The sequence below is a fragment of the Rhinolophus hipposideros genome, assembly GCF_964194185.1.
Source record: "Rhinolophus hipposideros genome assembly, chromosome: 7".
In the NCBI taxonomy this organism is placed as follows: domain Eukaryota; kingdom Metazoa; phylum Chordata; class Mammalia; order Chiroptera; family Rhinolophidae; genus Rhinolophus; species Rhinolophus hipposideros.
Window position 1 is genome coordinate 17,757,097 of NC_138053.1, and position 25,072 is coordinate 17,782,168.

A 25,072-nucleotide genomic window follows, 5' to 3' on the forward strand; every position below is an offset into this window, starting at 1 on the left:
TATTTGCTTCCAGAAGAACAAAGATTTTATTAGTTCAAAACCCTTAATAGATCAATTGTAACAAACCACTGTGAATTTGAAAACAAACCACCACAAAAACGAATGCTGTTTAAATCAGGCCATTTTCCTGGTTTTGAAGTATCAAGCTAAGATCCTGGGGTTTTATTTTGATTTTTTTGTGTTAGTAAAAACACAAAACGTCTATTTCTATACTCATTTCTTTTGAGTACACATTTTTCCAGGAAGAGATTATCATATACAAATTGGATATAGTTATAAGAATTTTTTAAAGGAATGCCAAAGACTAAAAATAAATACAGAAGATACTTTGAACATACAACATTGTTTTTCCTTCCAAAATCTCACTACAAGGACAGGCATCATTTTGCAGATGATCAGATAAGAATGGTCTGAGGATACCATTATAACTTAATGCTAATTTAAACTAAATGTATTTGATAATGCCCATTATACTAACTTTAATTCTGCTTTCTATTTTAACAAACTCTTAAAAATTGAGACTGTGCACGTACATTTAGTTTAATTCCGGTCTCCTTATGAAATAGACAATACAACACACAATTATCTTTCTCCTAGTGTTTAAAGTAATTTGTAATGGCTCCTTGCACCTCATAAAATCACGTGGCTCCTTTACACTTTCCATTTTATTTCCCCAATAACAGCATTTTTAGCTTTTCCTGTCTGAAGTGTATCTGAACAATGGCATATTCAAGTAAAGATGCTTTAAGATAATTTCATGCAAGGTATCCTAAGGAAATCATTTCCTGACAATTAAAATCCAACCAGGAGCTCATTAGTACTATTGTAAAGAGAATGACCCTTTTGATAGAAGAAAAGCAAGTAACCACCATTCTATTGAAAAGATGAGATTGATAACTGATATGACTAGAGCACTTGATTGGAATTTTCTGAACTTTTGATGCATTCATTATCCATTCTCTCATACATCCTAAGATTAAAAGCAAGAAATACTGAACAACACAGACTGCTTTTCTTATAATAAATGCATAGTTGGGAAAGGTGAAAGCATAACCCTGGCAGTTACTAAATTCAAGAAGATATTTTACTGGGGTGTAAGAGATGTCTTCTTTGTCATCAGAAACCCTGAAAACATAGATGGCTGTCATTTGATACATTAAAAATCAAGTCTGTAAGGGTAAAATTCAGGTAAATCAATAAGGTAATTAGACTTAGTTTGCAGTTTGATCCATCCTGATATTTAGCTCTTTTCTCTTTTTTTCTCCCCTCACTGATTAACTGAAGAACTGTTTTCGTTTCCTTTCTCAGTGCTACCCATGCCTTCTGAATCCATTTAATTAGTGGAATCCTAACCTGAAAAGAGCAATTTCTTAATCCTCAGGCACCTGGACACCAGAATCCAATTTTCAACTCCTGTGCAGTTTTTACTGGTGACGCAAAAACTCCCAGGCCACCGTGGTCAAGTCCGAGTTGGAGTCTGGAGATAACATTATCTTAGGAAAGACCAGGCCCCAGGAAGCCATGTCAGCCCTCAGACCTGCCTAACCAACTCCCCCATTCCTATATGAAAAAAAGGTAACCTGAAATTAGGTGCAGAGACTCTGCCCCAGCAACACCCCCTGCCGGGTTTCTTTCCTTACTACCTGGCTGCCACTGGCTTCCTAATTTTAATAAAACCTTTCTTTGCTCTCCTAGGGTACTTTTCTGAGTCATGTGAATACCTTCACCTTCTGTGAACGGCCAGGGGTTAATTCTACTCCAGAACAGAAGCTAATGTTATTAAAAGTAAAAAGTGTTAAATATTTTCATGGACGATAATTTTGTGCAAAGAAACCTATGTTTTGTTCCTTTCTTTGAAGCTATAAACTGATGAGTAACCAATTTAGAAGACTTCATTCTCGCTGGGCCATGTGTCATACAGTCTACCACATGAATCTGACTGAGCCTGCTGTTAAACTTAACTAGTAAGCCTAGCAGCCAAACTTAATTCGGATATGGAACAGAATGGCCCCTCTTTCTTCAGAGCCCCTGATAACTTTTTCAGACCTTGTTTCTTTTAGAATTTTAATGAAAGAAACTCCCTTATTAATAATTAAAGTTATTTTCTTTAATTGTCCTTCTTTTCTTCTTCCCCTTATCTAAAGTGGTACCATAACTTATAAGTACTACAAATAAATGAATTTCATTTAAGAGGAAAATATGACAATTTCCTAAAGCTGTTTCACAAATATCTGAAGAGAATCATCAGAAGCCTATAAAAAGCCTTTATCAGAAATAAAAAAAATAATAGGTAGGAAGATTAGATGGCTCTTGCCCTAAAGTTGCATCTGCTTTTAAGTCTGTGAATATTCAGACTGCCGACCATGTAGCATACAATAGTTTTATACGAATAAAAGTTTTTTTTTAAACACAATCCTCTCCTAAAGGAGCTGGAAAGCTTTAGGAAAGTAATTAAGAACTCACACTTTGAATCTTCTTACACGGCCAGTGTTCACTTCTCGCCTGCGAATTTTACAAGGCTGGCGCTTACTGGGAGTTCAGAGGTTTTGGAGCAGACCAGAGTCATGGCCAAGTCACAACTCTGTCACTTAATAGCTGGGAAACCTAGGGCAAGAAAACTTAACATTCCCCTCAAGTTTGACTAAACTTTAGACAGATTCTTATTGACCATAGTCCTCTGACCTCCCTTTCCTTAGAAATTTACTTTAAAAAACTAAGTTGTAAATTCTTTTTCTGCTCTACGAGATATAAATGTTCTTGCAGCCTCTTCCCACTTTTACAACCCAGGAATGTCTTTCTCAACCTGGAGCCATCCTATTGAAATGGCTCCAGGTTGAGAAAGACATCAGGAAAGACAGCCCTTCCCCCCCATTCCCCAGTCTCTGAGGGAGGGGAGGAGCCTAAGTCCAAAAGCACCAATTAGCAAAAACAGATGGCCTAATTGTGTTGATGAACCTCCCCAGCTGAGAGTGCTCACCGCAGAGCTAAAAACTCTCCTGCCTTTTATTTCAACTGAGTCTTTTTTCCCTTTTTTGAATAGTCTTGACCCCTATCATTATATTCTTGAATAAAGTCACCTTTGCCTGTTTAACCCACCTGGTGCTATTTTTCATTGACAAGTGTTATTAGCATAAAAAAGCATATATAAAATACCCAACATTGCATATGACATTTGCTTTGTAAGTAGTTGCTTAATAAAACTTGCCCTCTTCCCTTTTCAAAGCACACTGTTCTCTGAATAGATTTCCCTGAAAATCCCAGAGGCTTCTTTTCAAAGATCAGGTAGAGTGGTATCATAATGACAGTTAAACAACTGTAAAAAAAAAAAAAAAAAAAAAAAAAAAAAAAAAAAAAAAAGTTTTGTTTGTTTGTTTTAGGAAAAACAGACTCAAGAAATCTAACAGCAAGTTCTATTTCCAGCATCTGCTGAGCTGGCACATTAGTGTCACAAACAATGGTGGGGCTTTGACAACAGCATTCCGGCCAGAGGACACAGAAGGTCTCCAGCCCAAACACAGTGCCATCTACACCCAGTTCCAAGTAGAGAGGGAAAATATTGTTTCCAAAGCTGAACTGCAAGTTGCCTCTTGAGGAGCTGATAAAATCAAGAAGCAAGAATATTAGCGTCATTGACCCAGTGACTCATAGAAGGCATAGCGATGACATGTTCCAAGCAATATCAGTATAAAACCTCAAGGTCCGCTTTAGTCTAAATGTGCTTCAGAGTTAGAACAAATCATTTTTTTTCCAAGTCACTCTCTGAGTAAGAAAATAATAAACTCCAAGTCACTCTCAGCTCGATTATCATGAATGGTCTCTTCTCTTTTTATTCTTTAGTGGGATCACTCATAAGACTGTTTGCAACCATTTTTATACCCATTTTAACTAGTTTATATTCCTCTGAATTTTCCTACATGACTTGTGAAGGAGAATGATAAAAAATACAATGCGAATTTTTGAATAAAAGTAATAATAGAAGTGCTTCTTCAAAGGAGTCTTTTTTTTCATGCAGGGTCTCAGCTCCCGCTCCCTGCACAAGAAGGCAGGATCTGGTGAGGCCAAAAAGTAACACCCACGGAGCCATAGATAGGGGAGTCATACCATTATAGTCTCGCTGGTGGCTGGGTTGGAGACACAGGAAGCAGGAGCCACATGATGCGCAATCCGCCGTCCACTTCTCTGCCAACCAACCAACCCCTTGCCAGTGTGAACATGGCAGTTATATTAGTGGCCAATGGCTCACTGGTAACAGCTGATGGCCACCCAGCCAGAGCGATGGCCATCTGATTACAGCTGATGTCCATCTAATAACTGAGCCAGCACCTTTCCATGTGAGGCTGAGAGCCTGGAAATTGCTCTCTGGGACTCTGTCCCCATACTTTTCTATTATGCAATAAGCAATCAATAACATATGAGGATTTTCTCCATTGGAATACTTGATAATTATTTTTAGATTGAGATATTTTATAACTTTTTTCTATCTGCATCATCCTATGACAGACTCCACTTCATGTATGTTAACTGGCAATATTTAATTCTAAGAGTAATTACCAAAAGTCAGAAAAGAGCACTGTAAATTATTTACAATTGTTGCTATCTTTAATACTTAAAATAGACTTTGAATACTTTTAACAATTGTATGTTCTTATTGTTAGCTTATGCCCTAAATGTCAAAAACGGCTTTCATTTTCTTAGTCAAAGAGCTACAACAAAGGATTAAATAAAACTTTGAAGTTTGTTAAAGCCAGTGTGGAGATATAAGCTGATCATAAAGAATAAACATAATTAACAGACTATATAATCTTGAAGAGGTTATAAAAAATACCATTTTTCTAAACATTGAAAATTGACTTCTACTTTCTTCACATAAAAATAAAATTGACAGACACTTAAAGTTTGTTTAAAGTATCGTAGAAAGTATGAAAATATATATGAAATTATTATAATTAATCAGCATGACTTGTAGTACGTAGAATTTCAGAGGCCATGAAGGTGGTGGATGGGGGGAGGGGGGTTCACGGTGTGAGGGATGTAAAAATAAAATAAAATAAAATAAAAAATTTTTTAAAAAAAGAATATAAGATTTCTGACAATGCATCATCAGCAAATGCGAATAAATGCTGACTACTAATGAATTATTGTCGTATAAATTAGAATAACATTCTATATTCATAAACAGTTCGAACAACTGATACCTAAGTACATTACAGATAAGCAATATTCTCAAAATGCACACAATTTAACTTATGGTTTTTGTCAATTTAATATCAAATTTCACATTTCATTTTTTGAAATAGACATTCACCCAGTGAATCACAGAAACTTTGAGTGGTAAAGTAATACCGTGTTTCCCCAAAAATAAGACCTAGCTGGACGATCAGCTATAATATGTCTTTTGGAGCAAAGATTAATATAAGTCCCGGTCTTATTTTACTATAAGATTGCATATAATATAATATAACATAATATAATATGATACCAGGTTTTATATTAATTGTTGCTCCAAGAGACGCATAAGAGCTGATGGTCCATCTATGTCTTATTTTCAGGAAAACACGGTAAATACATAGAAAACATATATTCCCCACTTTCAATTTACCTTAAATGGCTCTCCAACTCAGCAACTAATTACCTTTTTTAATGCTGCATTAACCAAAACAAAATTTCAATGCTCCCCATAAACTCTTTAAAATATAGATTTCTAAGTACATTCCTGTCTCTTGCTCATATGGGAAGAGGAAGATGTAAGTACTGCAATTAGAATGAAATAATATCAGATGTATCATTCTTTGTATGCTATTACTTAGTGGTCCATAACCATGCTGGTATCCTCGAATCACCTGGGTAATTTTAAAACACGCTGATGTTTGTGCTCACTGGAAGCGATGCTGATTTAACTGATCCAGGATGGTGCTCAGAGTGTAAATCTTGCTGGGTGATTCTGATGTTTAGGCAGCACTGAGATCTTCATTGGTGTATTAGGAAAGCAAAGGAACAGGCTCCTGAGATCTAAAATATTCCTCGGCCATGGTACTCTAGTGTCTACACCATAAATTGCTAAGAATTTGGGGAACATGTATTTTCAGATTTTTTTTTTAATTTTTGTATTTATTAAATTTATTGGGGGTGAAGTTTCAGAGAGGATTTCATGAATTTGACCTCAAAGGCAAGAGAAGTAAAAGCTAAAATAAATGAATGGGATTATATCAAAATGAAAAGCTTCTGCACAGCAAAAGAAACCATCAACAAAACAAAGAGGCAACCAACTGAATGGGAAAAAATATTTGCAAACAACACCCCCGATAAAGGGCTAATATCCAAAATATAAAAAGAACTCATACAACTCAATAACAGAAAACGAAAATCCAATTAAAAAATGGGCAGAAAACCTGAACAGATGCTCCTCCCAAGAAGACATACAAAAGGCAACAGATATATAAAAAGATGATCAACATTGCTAGCTATTAGGGAAATAGAAATCAAAACCAAAATGAGACACCAATGGTTGTCATCAAGAGACAAGTAATAACAAATGTTGGAGAGGTTGTGGACAAAAGGGAACCCTCATACTGCTGGTGCGAATGGAAATTTTTACAGCCAATTTACAGTGTATGTAAATTGGCATAGGAAAACAGTATGGAGGTTCCTCAAAAAATTGAGAATAGAATTACCATTCGACCCAAAAGTCCCTCTTCTGGGTATCAACCCCTCCCCTAAATCTGAAAACCTTTATCCATAAAGATATACATACTCCTATTTTCATTGCAGCATCATTCATGGTGGCCCAGACATGGAAACAACCAAAGTGTCCTTCGATAGATGATTGGATGAAGATGATATGGTACATATATACAATGGAATATTACTCAGCCATAAGGAAAAATGAAATACTGCTATTTGTGACAACATGGATGGATTTTAAAATTATCATGCTAAGCGAAATAAGTCAGACAGAAAAGGATGAAATCTATATGATTTCACTCATATGTGGGATATAAAACTGAAAGCAATAAACAAACAAGACAAACAAACAAACAAGAACTCATAGACAGAGACAACACTTTAGTGGTTACCAGAGGGTAAGGGGGAAGACGGGTAGTACAAAAGGGAAATGGGGATAAAATACATGGTGATGGAAGGAGAACTGACTCTGGGTGGTGAACACAAGGCAATATACAGATGATATAGAAATGTACGCGTGAAACCTATATAATTTTATTCTCAGATTTCTTAATCTCTTCATTTGGAAAATAAAATCAGGATCACTTTGGTGCAATTAGCACAACTCTTTTATAGGAATCCTGCACTTTTTCAGATTTGCAGCACATCCCTAGGTCCAGAAAGGAGAGAAAAGGGAACTTTAAGCTGAAAGAATCAGTTTCCCACACTCATAAAACTTTGGCTCCCATCACTGCCCACTTCCAAGATCAGATAGAAATTTTGCTTTCCACAGCACTACCTGCTCAGAATTTACAAGTGTGTTTTATTTTCCTCCACCACCCTCATTGGTATGTTCTCCTCCCTCCTTTTTCCTAAAAAGTTCAGAAAGAAGTTGAAGAACCCGTGTTCTTACATTAGCTTCTTTGTTTGAATTTTGACAGTGAAAAACCAAACCAAACACAATTCTGTGTTTGCTTGTGTAAGCCCAGATGCATCGTCAATATCTAATTCATTATAGAAAAGTTCCAAAGATAGCTTAAGGTAGTACAGCAGGTCTTCAAATAACTTTGTTTCATGTTATGCCATTTCCTTATAACACTGATGAAAAAAATCAATTCGAGCTAGGGCCACTGTCTGTATGAAGTTTGCATATTCTCCCCAAGTCTGCATGCGTTTCTCTGGGGACTCCAGTTTCCTCCTGAATCCCAAAAATGTACTAGCATGGAGTTAAAGGGGATGTCTGAACTGTCCCAGTCTGAGTGTGTGTATGTGTGTGTGTATATGTGTGCGTTCTGAGGTGGACCGGCGTCCTGTCCAGGGTTGCTGTACCCTGGGATGCCCTGAGCTGCCAGGTCAAGCTCAGGCCATTTGCCTCCCTGAACTGAAATAAGCGAGTTGGAAAATAAAGATCTTACTTATTTTTATTCTTCTTTCATGAATGTATGTATAGCTCACTTATTTCAGTGTTTAATATTAGAAGTGTCTTGGGTCTTTAGTTAAAAATTTGGTGATGTTTTTGTGACCAGAAATATGCCATAGGAACTTAACTGTTGTTTATATCAATTAGCCTCTGGTAAAATTGGTTTTGTTATATTTTGCTTAAAGTCGCAGTTTCCAAGAACCTACTGAGACATAAAGTGAAGACTTACTGTATAAACCGCCAAGTACAATTTAATTCCTCTGTTCTAGGACTAGTGTGTATTAAGTAATCAGCAATTTATATCAGCCTGTAGGTTACAAGAAATACAGAAGAGCTTCCCTCAGGAATTAGGAAATTTATGACAACTAAACTTCATAACTGTAAGCTAAATAAATGTCACATGTTTAAACTGTCAACAAGGAAACTCACATACACTGAACCGAATATATAAAAATAGTTTTTCAAATCTTACTATAATCTCCCCCAAACACTGTGAGGAACAATACATTAACTAAGAGCAATATAAAAAACTATGAGAATAGGAATTAGCAATCAATAAACACTTTACACCTGGTTGCTCATTCTGTGAATTCAGTCAACAAATACATATCGAGATGGTGCTGTATTGTTATCAATGTGATTTTTATCAAACACAATAGAAAGAATGTCCATACTGAGTTCACATGATAGGCACTCTACATGAAGTAAAATATTCAGTTCATTAGGCTTCGGAAATAAATTTGACATACATGGTGAACATAATGATGGACAAATAATTATAATTTTCTCAATGTGAAAAAAATGTACATAATTTTGTATATTTATTCCAATAAGTGAAGACAGGTTTGGGGTGGTTTAAGGAGAATGTCACCTGTATGATTCCAGTTGAAAATTGTATTTACCTCTTTTATCTCTGAATTTGCTAGCAGGAAGTACTCATTCTTGACCCATCTACATCGTGGTAGTGATTTGGGCCAAGCTTATAATGAGATGGATCTTAAGTGCATGAAACAAAAGACTAAATATAAGTCTAACTAAAAGCCTCATCCTCAAGAGAACAATAGGCAGATCTGTCTCTCAGAAATCCCTTTTAACAGCTATATCCTTATCCCCAAGAGGAAAACGTGGCTTTTCCCGTGTTGTTAGAATATACCTTCAAATTTAAAAAGAAATAATGACTAAAACACGTAAAATAAAAGCGTTGCGTGTCGTATAATCTTAGTCTGTGGTAGAAGGTAGAACTAAACTTTCATATATTAATTGTATAACCTTCATTATATTCCATTGTATTCAGGTCAGTTTTTAAGTAAAAGTTTAATTGCTTACTTCTTTATTTCAATTTTCTTTTCAATTCCCTTCCTTCTTTTTGCCTAACACTTTCTGTATATGTGACAGCACTTCACATTATCAGCTCAAATATTCTGCTTATTTCTTCTCTGCCAAGATTCTGATTCTCACACACCAACATGTAGCAAATTGTCTTCTATGAGAGCTGCTTATTTTAAGTCAATAAGAATAGATTTTTTACCAAGTGAGGAAACTTACATATCTCTACACGACTTGCATGAGGCTATTTGTCCTACTATGAGGTCAATTTTCTAAACTATTAAGTGAAGGGACTGGATTTAATCACTATGAGTTTCTGCTACTCTAACACCTTACAAGTTTCTGCCAGTAGATGTACATACGGTAAATAACTGACTTTACATAATATTAATTTGAGAAGATATACTTAAATTTATACACAATTAAATCTAATTACTACTTGGCTATATTTTCATGTAGATATTTATGTTTTGTTTTTTGAATTTTTACCTGTGTTGTACACATTTTATCACTGTGGTAAAATGTGTTTCTTAACATTTTAAAATTACATGGTATTGATTGATTAAGGAAAAGTTTGGGCTAAATAGTGGAAGTCTACTGACGAAGATTTACAAAACTGTACCAGAAAGAAGAAATTATTTCAGGCTGAGGCCACATGTCTAAGACAAGTTGTGGCAATAGGAAGTGACTAAGGCATGTGACGAGGTCAGTAATTTAGACAGTTTGGCTGGAGCTGTCTTATCAGTGTGAGCCTCCCTAGATTGGGAGGTTATAAATGTAGCCTTGGAAGGGCTTTTACTGTCCCTGCCAAGTCCAGAGTTAGGAATTTGAAATAGCAGATTACCCTGAGTCTTCAAATTTCTGGATCAAGATGAAATGATGAAAGGAAAATCTCTGTTGGAGATCTGCAGAATGGAGTGGAAGGAAGCTCAGGCAAGAGGTCACATGACTAGGCAGGTGGCTAATGTAAGATGAGAATGGAGGGGATGAAAGTCTCTCTAGGGAGAGTGTCATTGGGAACGTTATTTAAAAAAAAAAAAAAGATTTGGCAAAATTTCAGAAGTCCTTGGTTAAAAAGAACAAGAGCTATGCAGAAGTTAAATAATATAGCTGAAAATGGAAGCTTTGATGATGAGAAGATTTACTGGGACATTATATGGAGGAGCCGTTTTTAATATTAATTCTCTGTAATACTGATAGTAAGTCCACTCAGAAAAAAAAATCTATGCAAAAAAAAGCCAAGAATGTCAATACAGTCTTTCAAATAGCAAGCAAACTATCATTGTTATTTGATACAACTCAGAAGTTTGAAAAAGGAGGAATACATTTAAATATTCTGTTTTGTTCTAAAGAGTATGAATCGGTAAAAAATAATAATAATAATAATAGTTCCAGATAATTTTGGGTGTTATTGGCAATATTTCTTTACTTAAGTCATTAGTCACAGTGATCAAAGAACTTTAGTTCCTACTCCTTCTGAAAGGTACCTCACTGAAATATGTACTCAAATATATCACAGACTTCGGTTAAAGCAAAACAACAGTTAATGCTTTGTCAGATTTTATAATATCACTAATAAATTATGTTTTTAACCACAAACATAGAAATTCTCTGTTATAAAAAAAAGCTTGATGATTTAATCTCTTATTTGAGCAAACATTTTTAGAAGATTTATAAATGCCTACTGGTATTAGGCTTTAATTAGGTTGACAAATTATATTCTGCATGAATTTACTCATGTGCTATTAAATATCAACATAAATAATTAAAACAAAGCTACACTTGTCAAAACAGTTTAATACACTGTGCTTGTTGTTATAGTCACCTCTAATTTCTGTCACGTTCATTTTTTGACTTGCTAATTCACAAAATTTAATAAATCAAAAATGAGATTTCCACATATAAACTAGCAAGATTCTCAGAAAATCATTAGGCTTACTTGATAATAGTAACTGCAAAAAACACCTCAGTAAACTAATTACTCCACAAATGAGATGAATAAAATATTACTAACATTAACCTAGACAGATACAAATCAACCCACCAGAATAACAAGGAATATGGGTAATTTGGCAAGTGATTTGCATTTGTTTAAGGTTTTACAGTTCTTAAAGTACTTACACATTCATGAAATCATTAGTGCCTTATAACAATATGTAGGAAGGTGGTAACCTCTACAGGAGAAACACAGAGTGAAATGTTAGGGGATTGGGTGGTAGTGAAGCGTGGTTAAGTGTATTAGTGTTACTACAGTAGAAATAAATTGGGTGAAACCAGGCAATTGGGGTAACAAGACCAAGAATTTGTTAAAGATTAGCCAAAATAAAGCAAGGAAAATGCACATCATTTCTATTTTTGTGACTACAGAGAGACATGAGCTAAAAAAGGAGTTGGAGTTTGAGCAACTAAATGAAGCAGAAGACTAAGCTGACCTATGTATGTAACCCACACTGTGTCAGCAGAAGAGCATTCATTCCAAACAAATAACATAATGGTATCAAAAACAAAGCATAGAGTAAGTAGTAATTAGCTTTGCTGCCATACATAGTCTATTTAGCTCCAACCTAGAGGATGTTATAAAGAAGAGTTTGGGAGGTGTTTCTGACCTATGCAAAGAATGAAGTAAAATAATTTGGTGATTCTGCTTATTCAATGGCTCTGAAGGCTGCAGACTTATTGAATCCTGAAGTTGTTTATCCACGTTGCCTCATCCATCTTACGTTTCAGTGTAGCTTCCTAGGAAAGAGCTGAAGCTTATAGTCCTGATGCCTTAGAAGTACATTTGGGGAATGTGCAATTACAGCATCCCTCTGTTGATATTATTCTCCTTGCCCCATATATGTAAAGGAGGATTTGATGAACCCAGAATATACAAGGGGAAGAGAAAAGTGACTCAAGATCCCTATTAGGTAAGAAATAGTGGTACCATTATTTTCATTTTAAAGCAAGTCTCAGACCTGGCTACACAATTTAACCAGGGACACTTAGGAGTTGAGAAAATTGAGATGCAAATCCAGGCCTTCTAGTTTCAATTTATGCTTTCATTTTAATACACTGGCTTCTAAACTAATATTATAAATACACACATCATAATTTATATAATCAACGACCTAATTTCTATAGCAGATTTTCATATTTCTTTGACTATTCTGGATAGATAAGTATTTATCTTCAAATTAGGCTTATCTATCTTTGGGGGATAATTATTTATATAGTAACCTAATTTTCTGGGAAAAAAGAATCTTTATTTAGAAATTTGATGAATGAAAATTAACCATGCAATTCTAAAATACTGAACTACAAAATGTAGGTAGGTGAGTATCCTCAGACAGAATGCAAGTAGGTAAAAGCTGATATAAAACTCATTCCCTCTTCTCAGTAAATGTTGTCAGTTTTCTCTACCAAGGGTTAGCAGGGCTGTTAAGAATCACATCTTTCCTCTCCATCGTTGTTTAAAATAATATGGTATCCTAATTTATGGTAGGATTAAATAAACATCAGGTGATATGAAAAGAAATAAAAGGAGGTCTACAATTGTCTATAGTATATTCATATTATACACACACCAAAAACATTTCCCCTTTGGAAACAGTGGTGGCATGACTGCTGGTCTCCCATATGTAGATCTCCTTTTCTCTAGGCATATGGGGACTACAGGCATGGTCATGTAGTGGCTGTGCTGTGGCCAATGAAGTGTATAGAGCTGAGGTCAAAACACGGGTAAGAGTGTCCAGCTGGCCCTTCCTCTGTTGTGGTGGCCCTGCAAGAGGACGCTTGACCAGATGATGGTTCCACACAATAACGCAGCCCGTATTGCTGAGTGACTGTCTGAGAGATTCCTGTCCCGAAGACTTTCCTGACTCAGGGTGGACTTTGAGGGAGCAAGGAATAACTCAGAAGCCTCTGAGATACTGGGGTTGTTTGCTACTGCAGGATGCATGGACTAGTATTCCTTGACTTAAACAGAAATACACTCATTTTTCTCTTATTTTATATCTTCCAACAACTTCTTCAGGTGAGTTTCAATGAAATGACTTTCAGTTCTAAGATGAACCACGCATGATTTAGTGGCCGTGCTTTAGGCATTTCTGAAAGGCAGTGAAGAACGTGGGCTGTGGAGGCTGCGTGCCTGCTTTACAATTCTGCCTGCCTTGACCACTTGCTGCCTCTATGACCTTGGGCAGTAGTAGGCCGCAGGTGCCATAGTTTCCTTATTTGCATAATGTAGATAATAATAGTGTCTAAGACATTGGGTTATTATGGGGGAAAATAATGGTATGAGAAAAAACAAACACATACAAACGTAGAAGATTGTGTGGCATAAAGTAAGCCCTTGATAAGGGTTAGATATCATGTCTGGTCAACATCAAGCCTAACCCATTTGAGGGCACACATTGTTTTATTTAGCTGGTCCAAAATCCCCTTTAGTAATTAGAAGAATTGACACCTACATTATCAAAGTGTGGAAAATCATATCTATAGTCGAACTACAAAAGGATGGAAATTCTTTTGTTAAGGACAGCTCTAAAACATTGCTGTTTTAGTGGTTCCACAGAGTTGATCTTTTTTTTTTGTTTTTTTTTAGCTCTAGGAGTCAATGTTAAATAGATGAAATTCACAAATATCAGTAATGGCAGTGAGACAATCAGAGTCAAATGGTAGAATACTATGAATTCAGAACTTCTTAGGAAAAGAAACCAAAATAATAGGCTTTGAATTTACAGAGAAAAAAAAAAGAAACAAAAAAAAAAGAAAAACCCTGAAAGGTGATGCCCCTGGTTATAATACATCAGAAAATGAGGCTTGCATTATTCAGCAGTTCATTCATTTTAGATAGTAGCTAAATTGTCTGAAATCACTTTCATATTCTGCAAAGATCTAACTAACATATTAGGAATGTCAAAACAACATTAGGTAACCCCTTTCCAGCGTCAAAATAACTGCTAAGAATAAAGAAAAATTTTGCAAAGTTCAGGGCTATGAAGAACACAATTAAATGGTGATGGAGCGGGGAAAATATTATGGGGAGTCATGCTGGCACTAAAATGCCAACCCAGTCACTGACTATAGGGTTGATTTTGGTAAAATACTGAAACTGAGATCTGGATGTTTTTACTTGTAAATCAGGATAATAATAACTATTTTATACATTCATATGAGACCTAGGGAAACCCTATGTATTCTTAAAACCCTAAGAAAAAAACTTATGTAAAGTTTCATAAAGCAGTTAATATTAGCTTACCTATCTTTGATCAGTCTAGAAGTCAGAAATTATAAGCCATGTTTCCTTATTTTCCCTTAGCCTCCACACAATTCTATAACCTATATTGATTGAATTACATTTTAAAGAGAGGTTTATTTGCAAAGCTTCTTTATGCTCCACTTTAGTTTGTTTCAAAATGATAAATACAAGTTCTTCCAATGAAACGACACCCTCCATAATTGCAGCTCCACTAAGATGTGGCTAACTATACTTTTATGTTCAACATTGCTGAGTACCCTGATGGTAGCATCACATCCGTCATTATTTCAGAATCAGGCAACTTGAACGATTTTAGAACTCCAAAATGTTTAATCTACAAATTTAAATACAGCATCAAATTGAGCCAGAAAACATCACGTGATTTTTCTGATAGTATCTATTAATCATTAGAGAATGTGCACTTCACCTAATTATGTGATATGGATTTTTATTGCTCAAAAAATCATTTCCTTACTAGGAAATCATCAGTATTCTCTAAAGAACATTACAATGCAATCTTTTGCTACAAATTTGAGTGCACATTATAGTAAAATGTGCTACTACCAGAAAATCGGGGGAAAGAAACTGAATCAGGACAATTACAAGACTTGACATGGCATTATTGCATATTATTCCATGGAAAAAAAAATTCAGTCAAGGCAGTGATTCATGACTTGGTTACACCATTCTCAGGGCAATTACATGTGGAACTACTTAGGGTTTTCTTCACAGAGCCTCCAAAAAGAGCTATAATTAGAACCTGTACATAAAAGATCTTGCATAGTTTCAGAGACTATGTATGTAGCTGCTGCTCTTGGTTATGCTGAAAGTAACGCTACTGATCAGTCAAAAAAAATCCATATAATATAGTAATATAGTGCCTTATTCCTTTATTCATTCAATAATTAGATGCAGGCAAAATTCAAACAGTTGTTTTTTTGTTGTTGTTTTTTTTAGGTTAATGAAACCACTTCAGTTAATAGCAGACTTATTTTTTCTAGAATTTTATTGAACTGAGGGGAGGCATGAATATAATATCAAATTGGAAGAGTCTAGAATTTCTCTTCTTGTATGCCCTGCAATTTTCAGCAGATATTTTATATTTAGCTTAAGCATGACCTAAAACATATTAGTTTGATTCCCTTTTAAAACTGCTACATCTACTGGGAGGTAGAATAGAACTTGGCTCAATTTTTACTTTCTTTTCGCCTTTCATCAGTACAGATACAATAACCTCTCATCACAAAAATGGGACAATCTTTGTTTAACACAAAGACAAAACCTTTCCCATTCCAGTTTAACATATGGATACATTTAAAAAATATTTATGTTCTACCTTCCATTAAAAACAGATATTGTCATAGGCAGTATTACTGTTTTGTTTTATAGAAACATCACTTTCAAAGGAGTGTGGAGGCTAGCTCTGTGTACACTATCCTATGTATGAATAAAAGTGTTCAAATGCATATTGTGGAAAAACAAACCACACCCTTAATGATCTGAGGACAGCATTTCTACTGTAGCATCTTCAGGAAGAGGAAATATGCACCACGTTCTATGATAATTTAATGGATGACGTTCAGAGCTTGCACTTCAGAATTTAAATTTTGAAAGTAATGTTGGCTGATTACAAAAACTACACTGCCACTTATAAAACTTTAATTACAAGATTCCCAACAAATATTATGATGCTCTATCTTAATTACTTTCCATGTTTTACAAATGTACATATATTTTAAAGAGAGACTTAAGTTCTAGAGAATGTTGCCAAGTTATCAGTTGGGGAAAAAAAACAAACAAAAAACCCTGTTGGCCCAATGTATTCCATGCATTAATGAGAAAAAGGTAATATTTGGTGTAAATAAACTAAAAATGAAATCCCAACACTGCTATAATCTAACACTTAATATTGCTTATATAATAAACAATAACAAGAGAAGGTCTTTATATAAAACTATAACTTTTTTAAGTTGGGATTTAACTCAGGTTTCTAGACCAATTGTTACTTACAAATGTGTTAAATTAAAACATGTATTGTAGTTTGAGCACATGTCACTAACCAAACTTAAAAAAATTGATGGATATTGAGATTATCTTGCTAAGCAAAATAAATCAGAAAAAGTTGAGAACCATATGATTTCACTCATGTGTGGGATATAAAACTGAAAGCAACAAACAAACAAGACAAACAAACAAATAAAAACTCATAGACACAGACATCAGTTTAGAGGTTATCAGAGGGTAAGGCAGAGGATGTTGGTAGAAGAGGGTAAAGGGGGATCAAATTCATGGTGATAGAAGGAAAACCAAATCTGGGTGGTGAACACACAATGCAATATATAGATGATGTATTACAGAATTATACACCTGAGATCTATATAATTTTATGAACTGATGTCATCCGAATAAATTAAAAAAAACACAGTCTTTCATGGGGTAGTGCTGTCTATACTTTAAGGCAGAGAGATGGATTGAATCTTAGAGGTTGTGTCTAGGCATATGGCACAATGTTTATTCAATCAGCATGAATTCAACTTACTCAACTTGCTCTTTTGCAAGTAAGTTATCTACTCTGGATGATCTGTGGTTGCTAATAAGCTCTACTTTTAGATCCAGATTGGTTCCAGATAGCGATAGGGATCAATGTCTGACAATATAAGGTAATTATTATAGTTTTAGTAACTGGCTATGGAACTGGCTGTAGAAGCAAGATGGTCTGAAGGAATAAAACCGCATGTCTTCTAAGATTGTTCAAAATACCAAATGGTCTAATACTGAATGAACATTCGAAAAGAATTACTTAAATCTAGAAAGATGATGAAACCCTGGGTTTATTTATATTAAGCTACATGAAAAAGTTAAGAATATATTATTTTGGTATTCAATACATCAATTATTTGTTTATCTGACTCATATGTATTAAACATACTGATCATACAATTAATAAATTTTGATTATGGACTTTCTTGATTATTGGTCTTACGTTTTGTAACTTTGTGAAAAAGTGGATCAATTTTGTTTTCATTATCTTCATGTCCAACACACACAGAACAAAAATCATGCTAAGTAAATTTTTAACATGACATCTTGCATTTTTTTTATGCATTTGATTTTTCCTGTAAATAAAGCCTATCATCTTTCTGTCGTCTGCCTAAAATATACTACCATCTTTTAATATGAAGTTATTAAAAAATAGTATTCAAAATTACCATGATGTACTTAAAGGCAACAAAGAAATATGGTTGAAGACTACCTTCCTGTAGCAACAAAAGTTAAAGTTTAAAGATCAAAAGCCAAATAGTCAAAAAGATTACAGTACTCTCAAGAGTCACAATAAACAAATTTTCACCAAAGATGACTCCTTCTACTGTTGCCAATTCATGGACATATTTCGTTCACACACATACCTTTCATCATGATTTTAGGGGAGGTAAACTCATTTCTAGTTCCAGGGCAAAGCATCCAATCAGTCCAAATCATGGTAGTTGGGAAGTGAGCAAATCAGACTAAAGAGAAGAACCTTCACCGGGTGTTAGGAGGAAAGGATTTATTTTCTTCCTTTTGTAGAATAACAAAGACCCCTGGCATATTTCAACTCAGAGGAGCAAGCTTAAGGCTAATGCTTAAAACATCCTGTTCCAGAAGCATCTTTATTTTCCCCTATCATTCTCCTATACACTGCTCCTTTAGGGAGATGGAGAGCTTCCTAATGCAGAAGGCAAACCATCCCACTGTTTCCGTGGTTTATGGTGTGCCGTGGAGGAATGCTGAGTGTGGGGAGGGTGTAGAAGGATTGGCAGAGTAGGACGCGTTCAATAAATGATCTTTGAGGCACCAAAATATATAACATGAAAATATGTTCTATTTTTTACCTGATTATGATATTTAATTTAGAAAATTCTGACATACACACACTGTGATCTTCTCCAAACTCTGTCAGTGTTACTACCTACTTTAATGAATATTACTATGGGATCAAATATGCCACTGCTTCATTTTAATTCTGAGGAATATTTTATTTTGCTATTATGTACTATTGTTTATTGACATATATTTCTATGGATAAAATATTTCATTACCAATAGGGTTGAACATATAATTATGATCGTATGGTATAGAAAATAAACTTTTTGGTATTGTACGCAGCATTTAGTAATGCAAAATTAGTGGCAAACATCTTTAGAAAAAAATAATACAATAGTCCTTCAAGATTAAAATTTCTTATTAAAAAGCATCAGGTCAAAGTTAACAGTGTGACATGTCATTAATGCATAGATAAGTTAGGCATGAATAAAATGAATCCAATCCCATCTCTTCTATTAGGTTGGTGCAAAAGCAATTATGGTTTAGAAGGTTAAAAATAATTGCAAAAACCGCAATTACTTTTGCACCAACCTAATAGTAAAACAAACTATTTGAAATCTACAGGTCACGGCTTGTCATAGGTCAGTTAAAAACAAAAAAATACATTCAGCTTTTTCATTATTCTGTGTTTTCATATGATGCAACTTTTTAAATAATGTACACCCAGGATATAAACGATGCATTCATTGCATACTTACCAGGTGATTTTTATGTCACTTTGCTGAATGCAGGATTAACATATTTGGGCTTTTTATTGCTTGAGTAGAAAGTGCTCATTACTTATTATTTTATGTTTATAATATAAAAATCAAAATAAAACAGAGAGTGTTTTTAAATGGCATACATCACACTGTCGTAGTGGTCGATTTCCTCAAAATCGTCTTCTGTGGTTTTGGTGCAGTAGGAGGAGGCACAGTTGCAGGTCTGAGAGGGGGAAAGCTGTTACTGTGGCTTATTCCCAGTCCCCCATTTTCGAGTGGAAATGGGGACAGGTGGGGTGGCGGAGGAAGGGGAGGGCCTTGGTGAGGAAGCTTTCCTGGGGGGTGGACAGGTTCGCTGTGTAAATGGACCTCCCGGTTCTTTATGTGATACCGGGGGTCACAGTCAGGACAATAGCCATGGTACTGCACTTTTTCATTAAACCGCACTCGTTCCCGAGGTCCTGCCTGGGAACACCGGCCTTTTTCAGGTCTATGCATCAGAGGCTGCACTGGAGCCTTGTCTAAATTACTACTGGGTATGCAACAGATGTCTCCATTTGGAATTTTGTTTGGTGCCCCTGGTACGCCTCCGTTTCGTAAAAGCGTGCCATTGGTCTTTACAGGATTGACAGTTGGCACCACCCTTTGGGGGTCTTCACACTTCACAGGAGTCAACCGTGGAGGAGGTGGAGGAGGGTTTGGCTTTCTCAGGACCGTGAGGATAGCAGACGGGTGTGCCGGCGGCTTAATGAGAGGAGCATTGGCCTGCACTTTGATCTTCTCTATGCTGGAGGCGGTTGTGCCGCTGGAACTACTATTCAGGGTGTCTGTTTTGGAGCTGTCGGTCATCTCATCCTCCAGCGGTAGGTCAGAGGTCAAGGTATCAATCTGGTCAACCACCTGGTGGAAAGGACAAAGTAACTGCATTGAAGACTGACCCAAAGCAAAATACACTCGAAACAATGTCTTCCTGTCTAGCTGTATTCTGCTACCCCAGCCTTGACTAATGCTGAATTGGGTACGTTTCCATTCATTAAATTTACAGAATAGCTACCATGAGTGCCAACTGTTTTGTAACAGAATGATTTTACATGCCTAGAATATAATACACTATTTATGTATATGTTCTCTTCCTAACTCTGCTATACTCTCCAAAGATAAAGTCCTGATGCACAAACATAACTGATGTTTAAAAACAAGACGAGGGGACTCCTCTTAGCATGCAGAAAGCTATGGAAGAACATTAATCTCAGGCTAAAAAAATGAGGAAATGCGCGATAATCTGCAAGATCGTAACTTTTCTTGAGACCATCAGAGAACTAAGATCACAAGATAACCAGGTGAACTTAACTGCAAAGAATTTCAAACTCTTTGAGGATACACAGGACACATCGACTGTTTCACCTTTGGTAAATCACATGGAAAACAGGGAGTCTCCACCAAAGTGAGAAAAGAAAAGAGCTAAAACTTTAATGAATAATTAAAGGCGGAGTGGGAGCTATCATGACAACTTGGAATCCCGAGGAGACCAGACACAGTGTCCTATGTTCTCACTCTTTGCGCCTTTCCCACGTGCCGATCAGTGGGAAACTGGAAAAAGTCCCTCTTGGGCACACAGGCACAAATCCCCACTCGCTTCCCAGTCCCTTCTGTCTTACCAAACAGAAGCCTTAAGAACTAGGGGAATGGAAAAACACCCTCTAACCTCTGAGACACAGTCAGTGATTTCCTACTTCTGGGAGAGGGTAGAGGCAAAAGCTGACTGACCTTGGGGAAGAGGGCAGGAAATGTTTTTGGGCCCAGGAACACTGCAGATGTCTGCAATCACTTGGGGAGGGACCCAAGTCAGAACCACCACTCAAGACCTGCCACAGACACAAGAAAGAGGCATGGAATTGAATTAGGCTCACAGAGCCATCAGACCATGATGTAGGTCCTACCCATAGTGAAGGGCAGTAGTTCTGAAGACAGGAAAATTGAGTGGAAGCATGTTAGGCAATGCAGTTTTAAGGAAAGATCGGCAAGGCCATTGGTGCGCTGGAGCTGCCAATCAAAGGAATCTGGCATCTCCCATAACAGGCTTGCCTTAGTGTCTCTGTGCTGTTAGTAACTATCTAGGGCAGCTTGTGGGAAGAATGGCCTCGACTCAACTGCTGGATTTCAGAGCATGGCAGTTGGATCCTCAGTTATGTATACTCCTCCAGTCAGAGATCTCAGGGGCCATTTTCATGGTTGCCATACGTGCACTATTATGCATACATCAGGATTGAAAAGTTATGGTTACATTAAAAATAATTTATTTTTGTACAGATGTAGTCCCTTCATTCCATGTGCTTCCATTTGTACATTTTTCCATCCTCTCTCACTCAGGGCTAAGTTTGTTCAATTGTGAAATTGGCTGTTTGACACATGGTGGCCAGACTGGTCTCAAAATGAAAATATCGTAACCAATTAGAAATTAGGGAGGATATAGAGATTTTACTCCTTTCTCCTGAGGGTCTTAAGTAACTGATTCATGCAAATGCCACCAGAGCTCAGCCTTCTATTTTAACTCTTAAACATCTTAACTCCATTCACTTCTATTTTCATTGCTTTGATCTTAGTAGGAGCCATCATTATTTACCAGACGGGCCAACCAGAGTCACCTTGCTTCATCTTTCATTTCTGTAGTCTCAGTGGTCTTTTTAAAATATGAAGGTACTCTTGTCAACTCCCTGCTTAGAACCTTTCAATGCCTGTTCATTCCTCCTGTGATAAAAATAAATTCTTACCAAAGTCCTATATAGTCTTACTCAGTGTTGTGCTGGTAAGTCTTTAACAACTGGTTCTTAGAGGTGTAAGAAGATCCTGGTTGGAAAATCTGTCATTTTCCACAGTGTAAACTTTCATCATGGCTAATTTGGAGTGAGTAAACACAACATGGAAAGTGAGGTTGGGAAGAAATGTGCAGTACTACATCATTATAAATTGTTTCCACTATACCAATAGACTAGACATAAATAAACTCAAGAGCACAAAGAACAGTAAAAAGTAGTAAAATACTTATGAATGATTAGGGATAACTAGAACCGTTATTTTTAATGTAACTTATTTAACGTAAGTTTATATGAATACTTTTGTTTTTAATAATGGTTATTTACAGTTGGCTCACAAAATTTCCACAAATATAACAACTGGCCCTCTTTAGCTCATATAAGCCAGCACATCACTGTCTTTCACTCTTAAATAACTCTATATCCTCAACTCTAATAAGTTTCCCTTTCTATTCTGTTCTCAAACCTCTCTGGTTTTCTTTTAGGTCCTCATAATTGTGAATCGGCTTCCTTGCCACACGACATTTGCACATACTAATTTTTCTTCTTGAAATGCTCTGACCTGTCCTCTTTGTCTTAACTCCTATTCATCTTTAAAATGTTACATAGCTCAGTAGTCACTTATGAAGTAAACCTTCCTCATCTTACCACAATTCCTCTTAGAGATCAAGTTAATTTGTTAAATATTCACAAGGAACCATATTGCTTTCATTCAAATCATTCACATATTTTTTGACTGTATGTTTAGTAGAAGTGTGAGCATTGGGATAATGTTTCCTCAGGACTCAAATCTCAGTGAGGTCAGGGGCCATTTTTGTTTTTACTAATTTATCGTAAAGGCCTAATGTAGTGAATGGCACTCAATAAGGGCTCAACAAATATTTGTTAAGTAAATGCACTGAGGGTTACTTCCCTCATTCAAGTGTAAACAGAAACATTTTCTTTCCTATTTGATTTTTGAAGGTGGAGCTACTTAAAAAGTCATACTTGATCCTAGAATAAAATAGGAAAAACATATTTAGCCATAAACAATCCACAGAGTTAGTGGCACATTCTCCAGCTGTAGGCTGGATGTCACAGAAATTAAAGTGGGAGGACACTTAAAGAATATAATGTGATTGACAGAGGGACAGTCCTGGTTCATGGGTGCTGCACACTATTTCATCTAGAAAGTTATCTACCCTAAGCCTTTTATCGTATTAAGTATCTGCAGTACAGAAGAGAAAGCTTGTCTGCGGTGAGGGAACTGGAGCTGACGTTCACAGATGAGTAAGTACTGCCTGGATCCCTGATGGCCTGACACTTCCAGGCCACTTTTAGTCTCTACATTGTTACTTCCTCAGTGTCTATAAAATGCCAACAGAATTAAAAAAAAAAAAAAGAAAAAAGAAAATGAGGAACTACCCTCCTGGAGCAGGGAATCTAGTCAAGGAGCCTGACATTAATTAGATACTCAAACAAATAACTAATTGTAAAAGTACAACTGGCTCAAGTGTTCTGAACAAGAAATACAAGATATTGTAAACAGGGAACAAAAAAGTTGGTGAAGCATTCCTGAGGGATGAGTTGCAGTTAACTGGGAGCACAGGAGTAATTTTAACAGTCCACTCAGGAAACAGCTTGTTAAATATCCTTTTAAAGAAGACTCTTTTGGCTGAAGGGCACTGTGAGAGATGAAATGGTTAGGTAGCAGCTAGGTTGTGAGAGTCCTTGTTATGTTGTGATAAGTACCACACATTTTTAAAAAGAGTTCCAGAGTGAGAGGAGCAATATTCAAAGAGACTATGAATAGGTAGTTTTCAAAACTGAAGCATCATCTAGTTAAAGAAGTTAACAGAGGTTTCAAATAGGAAAATATAAACAAACCCACACCAATCATACCACAGTGAAAATATAAAGCACTGAAAGTAATGATAAAAGTTTTACAATAAGGAAAACACCACCAAATATTTATACAGTAACAAAAGTAGGCTGACAGAAAATTTTCTCACAGGCAATAGAAGCCTGAAGAAAATTTAGCAATGTGTTTCATATTGAAAAAAAGTAATTGGAATTGTAATATAGTTTGACTCCTCTAAAAATGAGAGTGAAATAGACATTACCAGACAATGAAGACTAAGAGATTACACTTCTTATAGCTCAGGGTTGAAAGCACCGATGAATGACAATTCAGAAAAATATTAAAAATCATACAAATGGCAAATAAATATATGAAAAAATGCTCAACATCACTAATCATCAGAGAAATGCAAATAAAAACCACAATGAGAGATCACCTCATCCCAGTCAGAATGGCTATCATCAACAAGACAAATAGTAACAAGTGTTGGAGAGGCTGTGGAGAAAAAGGAACCCTCATACACTGTTGGTAGGAATGTAGACTGGTGTAGCCGCTATGGAAGGCAGTGTGGAGGTTCCTCAAAAGAGAGGGTAAGGGGGTGGGTGGTGGGTGATGAGGGTAAAGGGAATCAAATACATGGTGATGGAAGGAGAACTGACTCTGGGTGGTGAACACACAATGGGATTTATAGACGATGTAATACAGAATTGTACACCTGAAATCTATGTAAATTTACTAACAATTGTCACCCCAATAAATTTAATTAAAAAAAAAAGATTACGAATAGAATTACCATATAACCCAACAATCCCTTTCCTGGGTATCTACCCAAAAAATCTGCAAACATTTATCCATAAAGACACGTGTGTTCCAGTGTTCACTGCAGCTTTGTTTATGGTGGCCAAGACATGGAAACAACCAAAATGTCCTTTGATAGATGAATGGATAAAGAAGTTGTGGTATATATACACAATGGAATACTATTCGGCAGTAAGAAAAGATGATATAGGAACATTTGTGACAACATGGATGGATCTTGAGAGTATAATGCTAAGTGAAATAAGTCACACAGAAAAAGCAGAGAACCCTATGATTTCACTGATATGTGGTATATAAACCAAAAACAACAAAAGAACAAGACAAACAAATGAGAAACAAAAACTCATAGACACAGACAATAGTTTAGTGGTTACCGGAGGGTAAGGG

General features: G+C 35.9%; 1 protein-coding gene across 5 annotated transcripts in view; it reads right to left on the bottom strand.

The window, feature by feature from the left end:
* Positions 1 to 25,072, bottom strand: part of PRR16 (proline rich 16) — a 282,622-nt gene that overhangs the window by 89,189 nt on the left and 168,361 nt on the right. For 2 of the 5 annotated variants that reach the window (XR_013993644.1, XR_013993646.1), the window contains exon 2: positions 19,211 to 20,113. Coding sequence is in view for 2 of the 5 variants with exons in the window: in XM_081053716.1 (XP_080909842.1) it covers positions 19,358 to 20,113 (756 nt within the window). In the remaining 3 variants the exon portion in view is untranslated. Of the gene's footprint in view, positions 1 to 19,210; positions 20,114 to 20,980; positions 21,079 to 25,072 lie in introns of all 5 variants that reach the window. The other 3 variants (XM_081053716.1, XM_081053717.1, XR_013993645.1) reach the window with 2 other exon arrangements.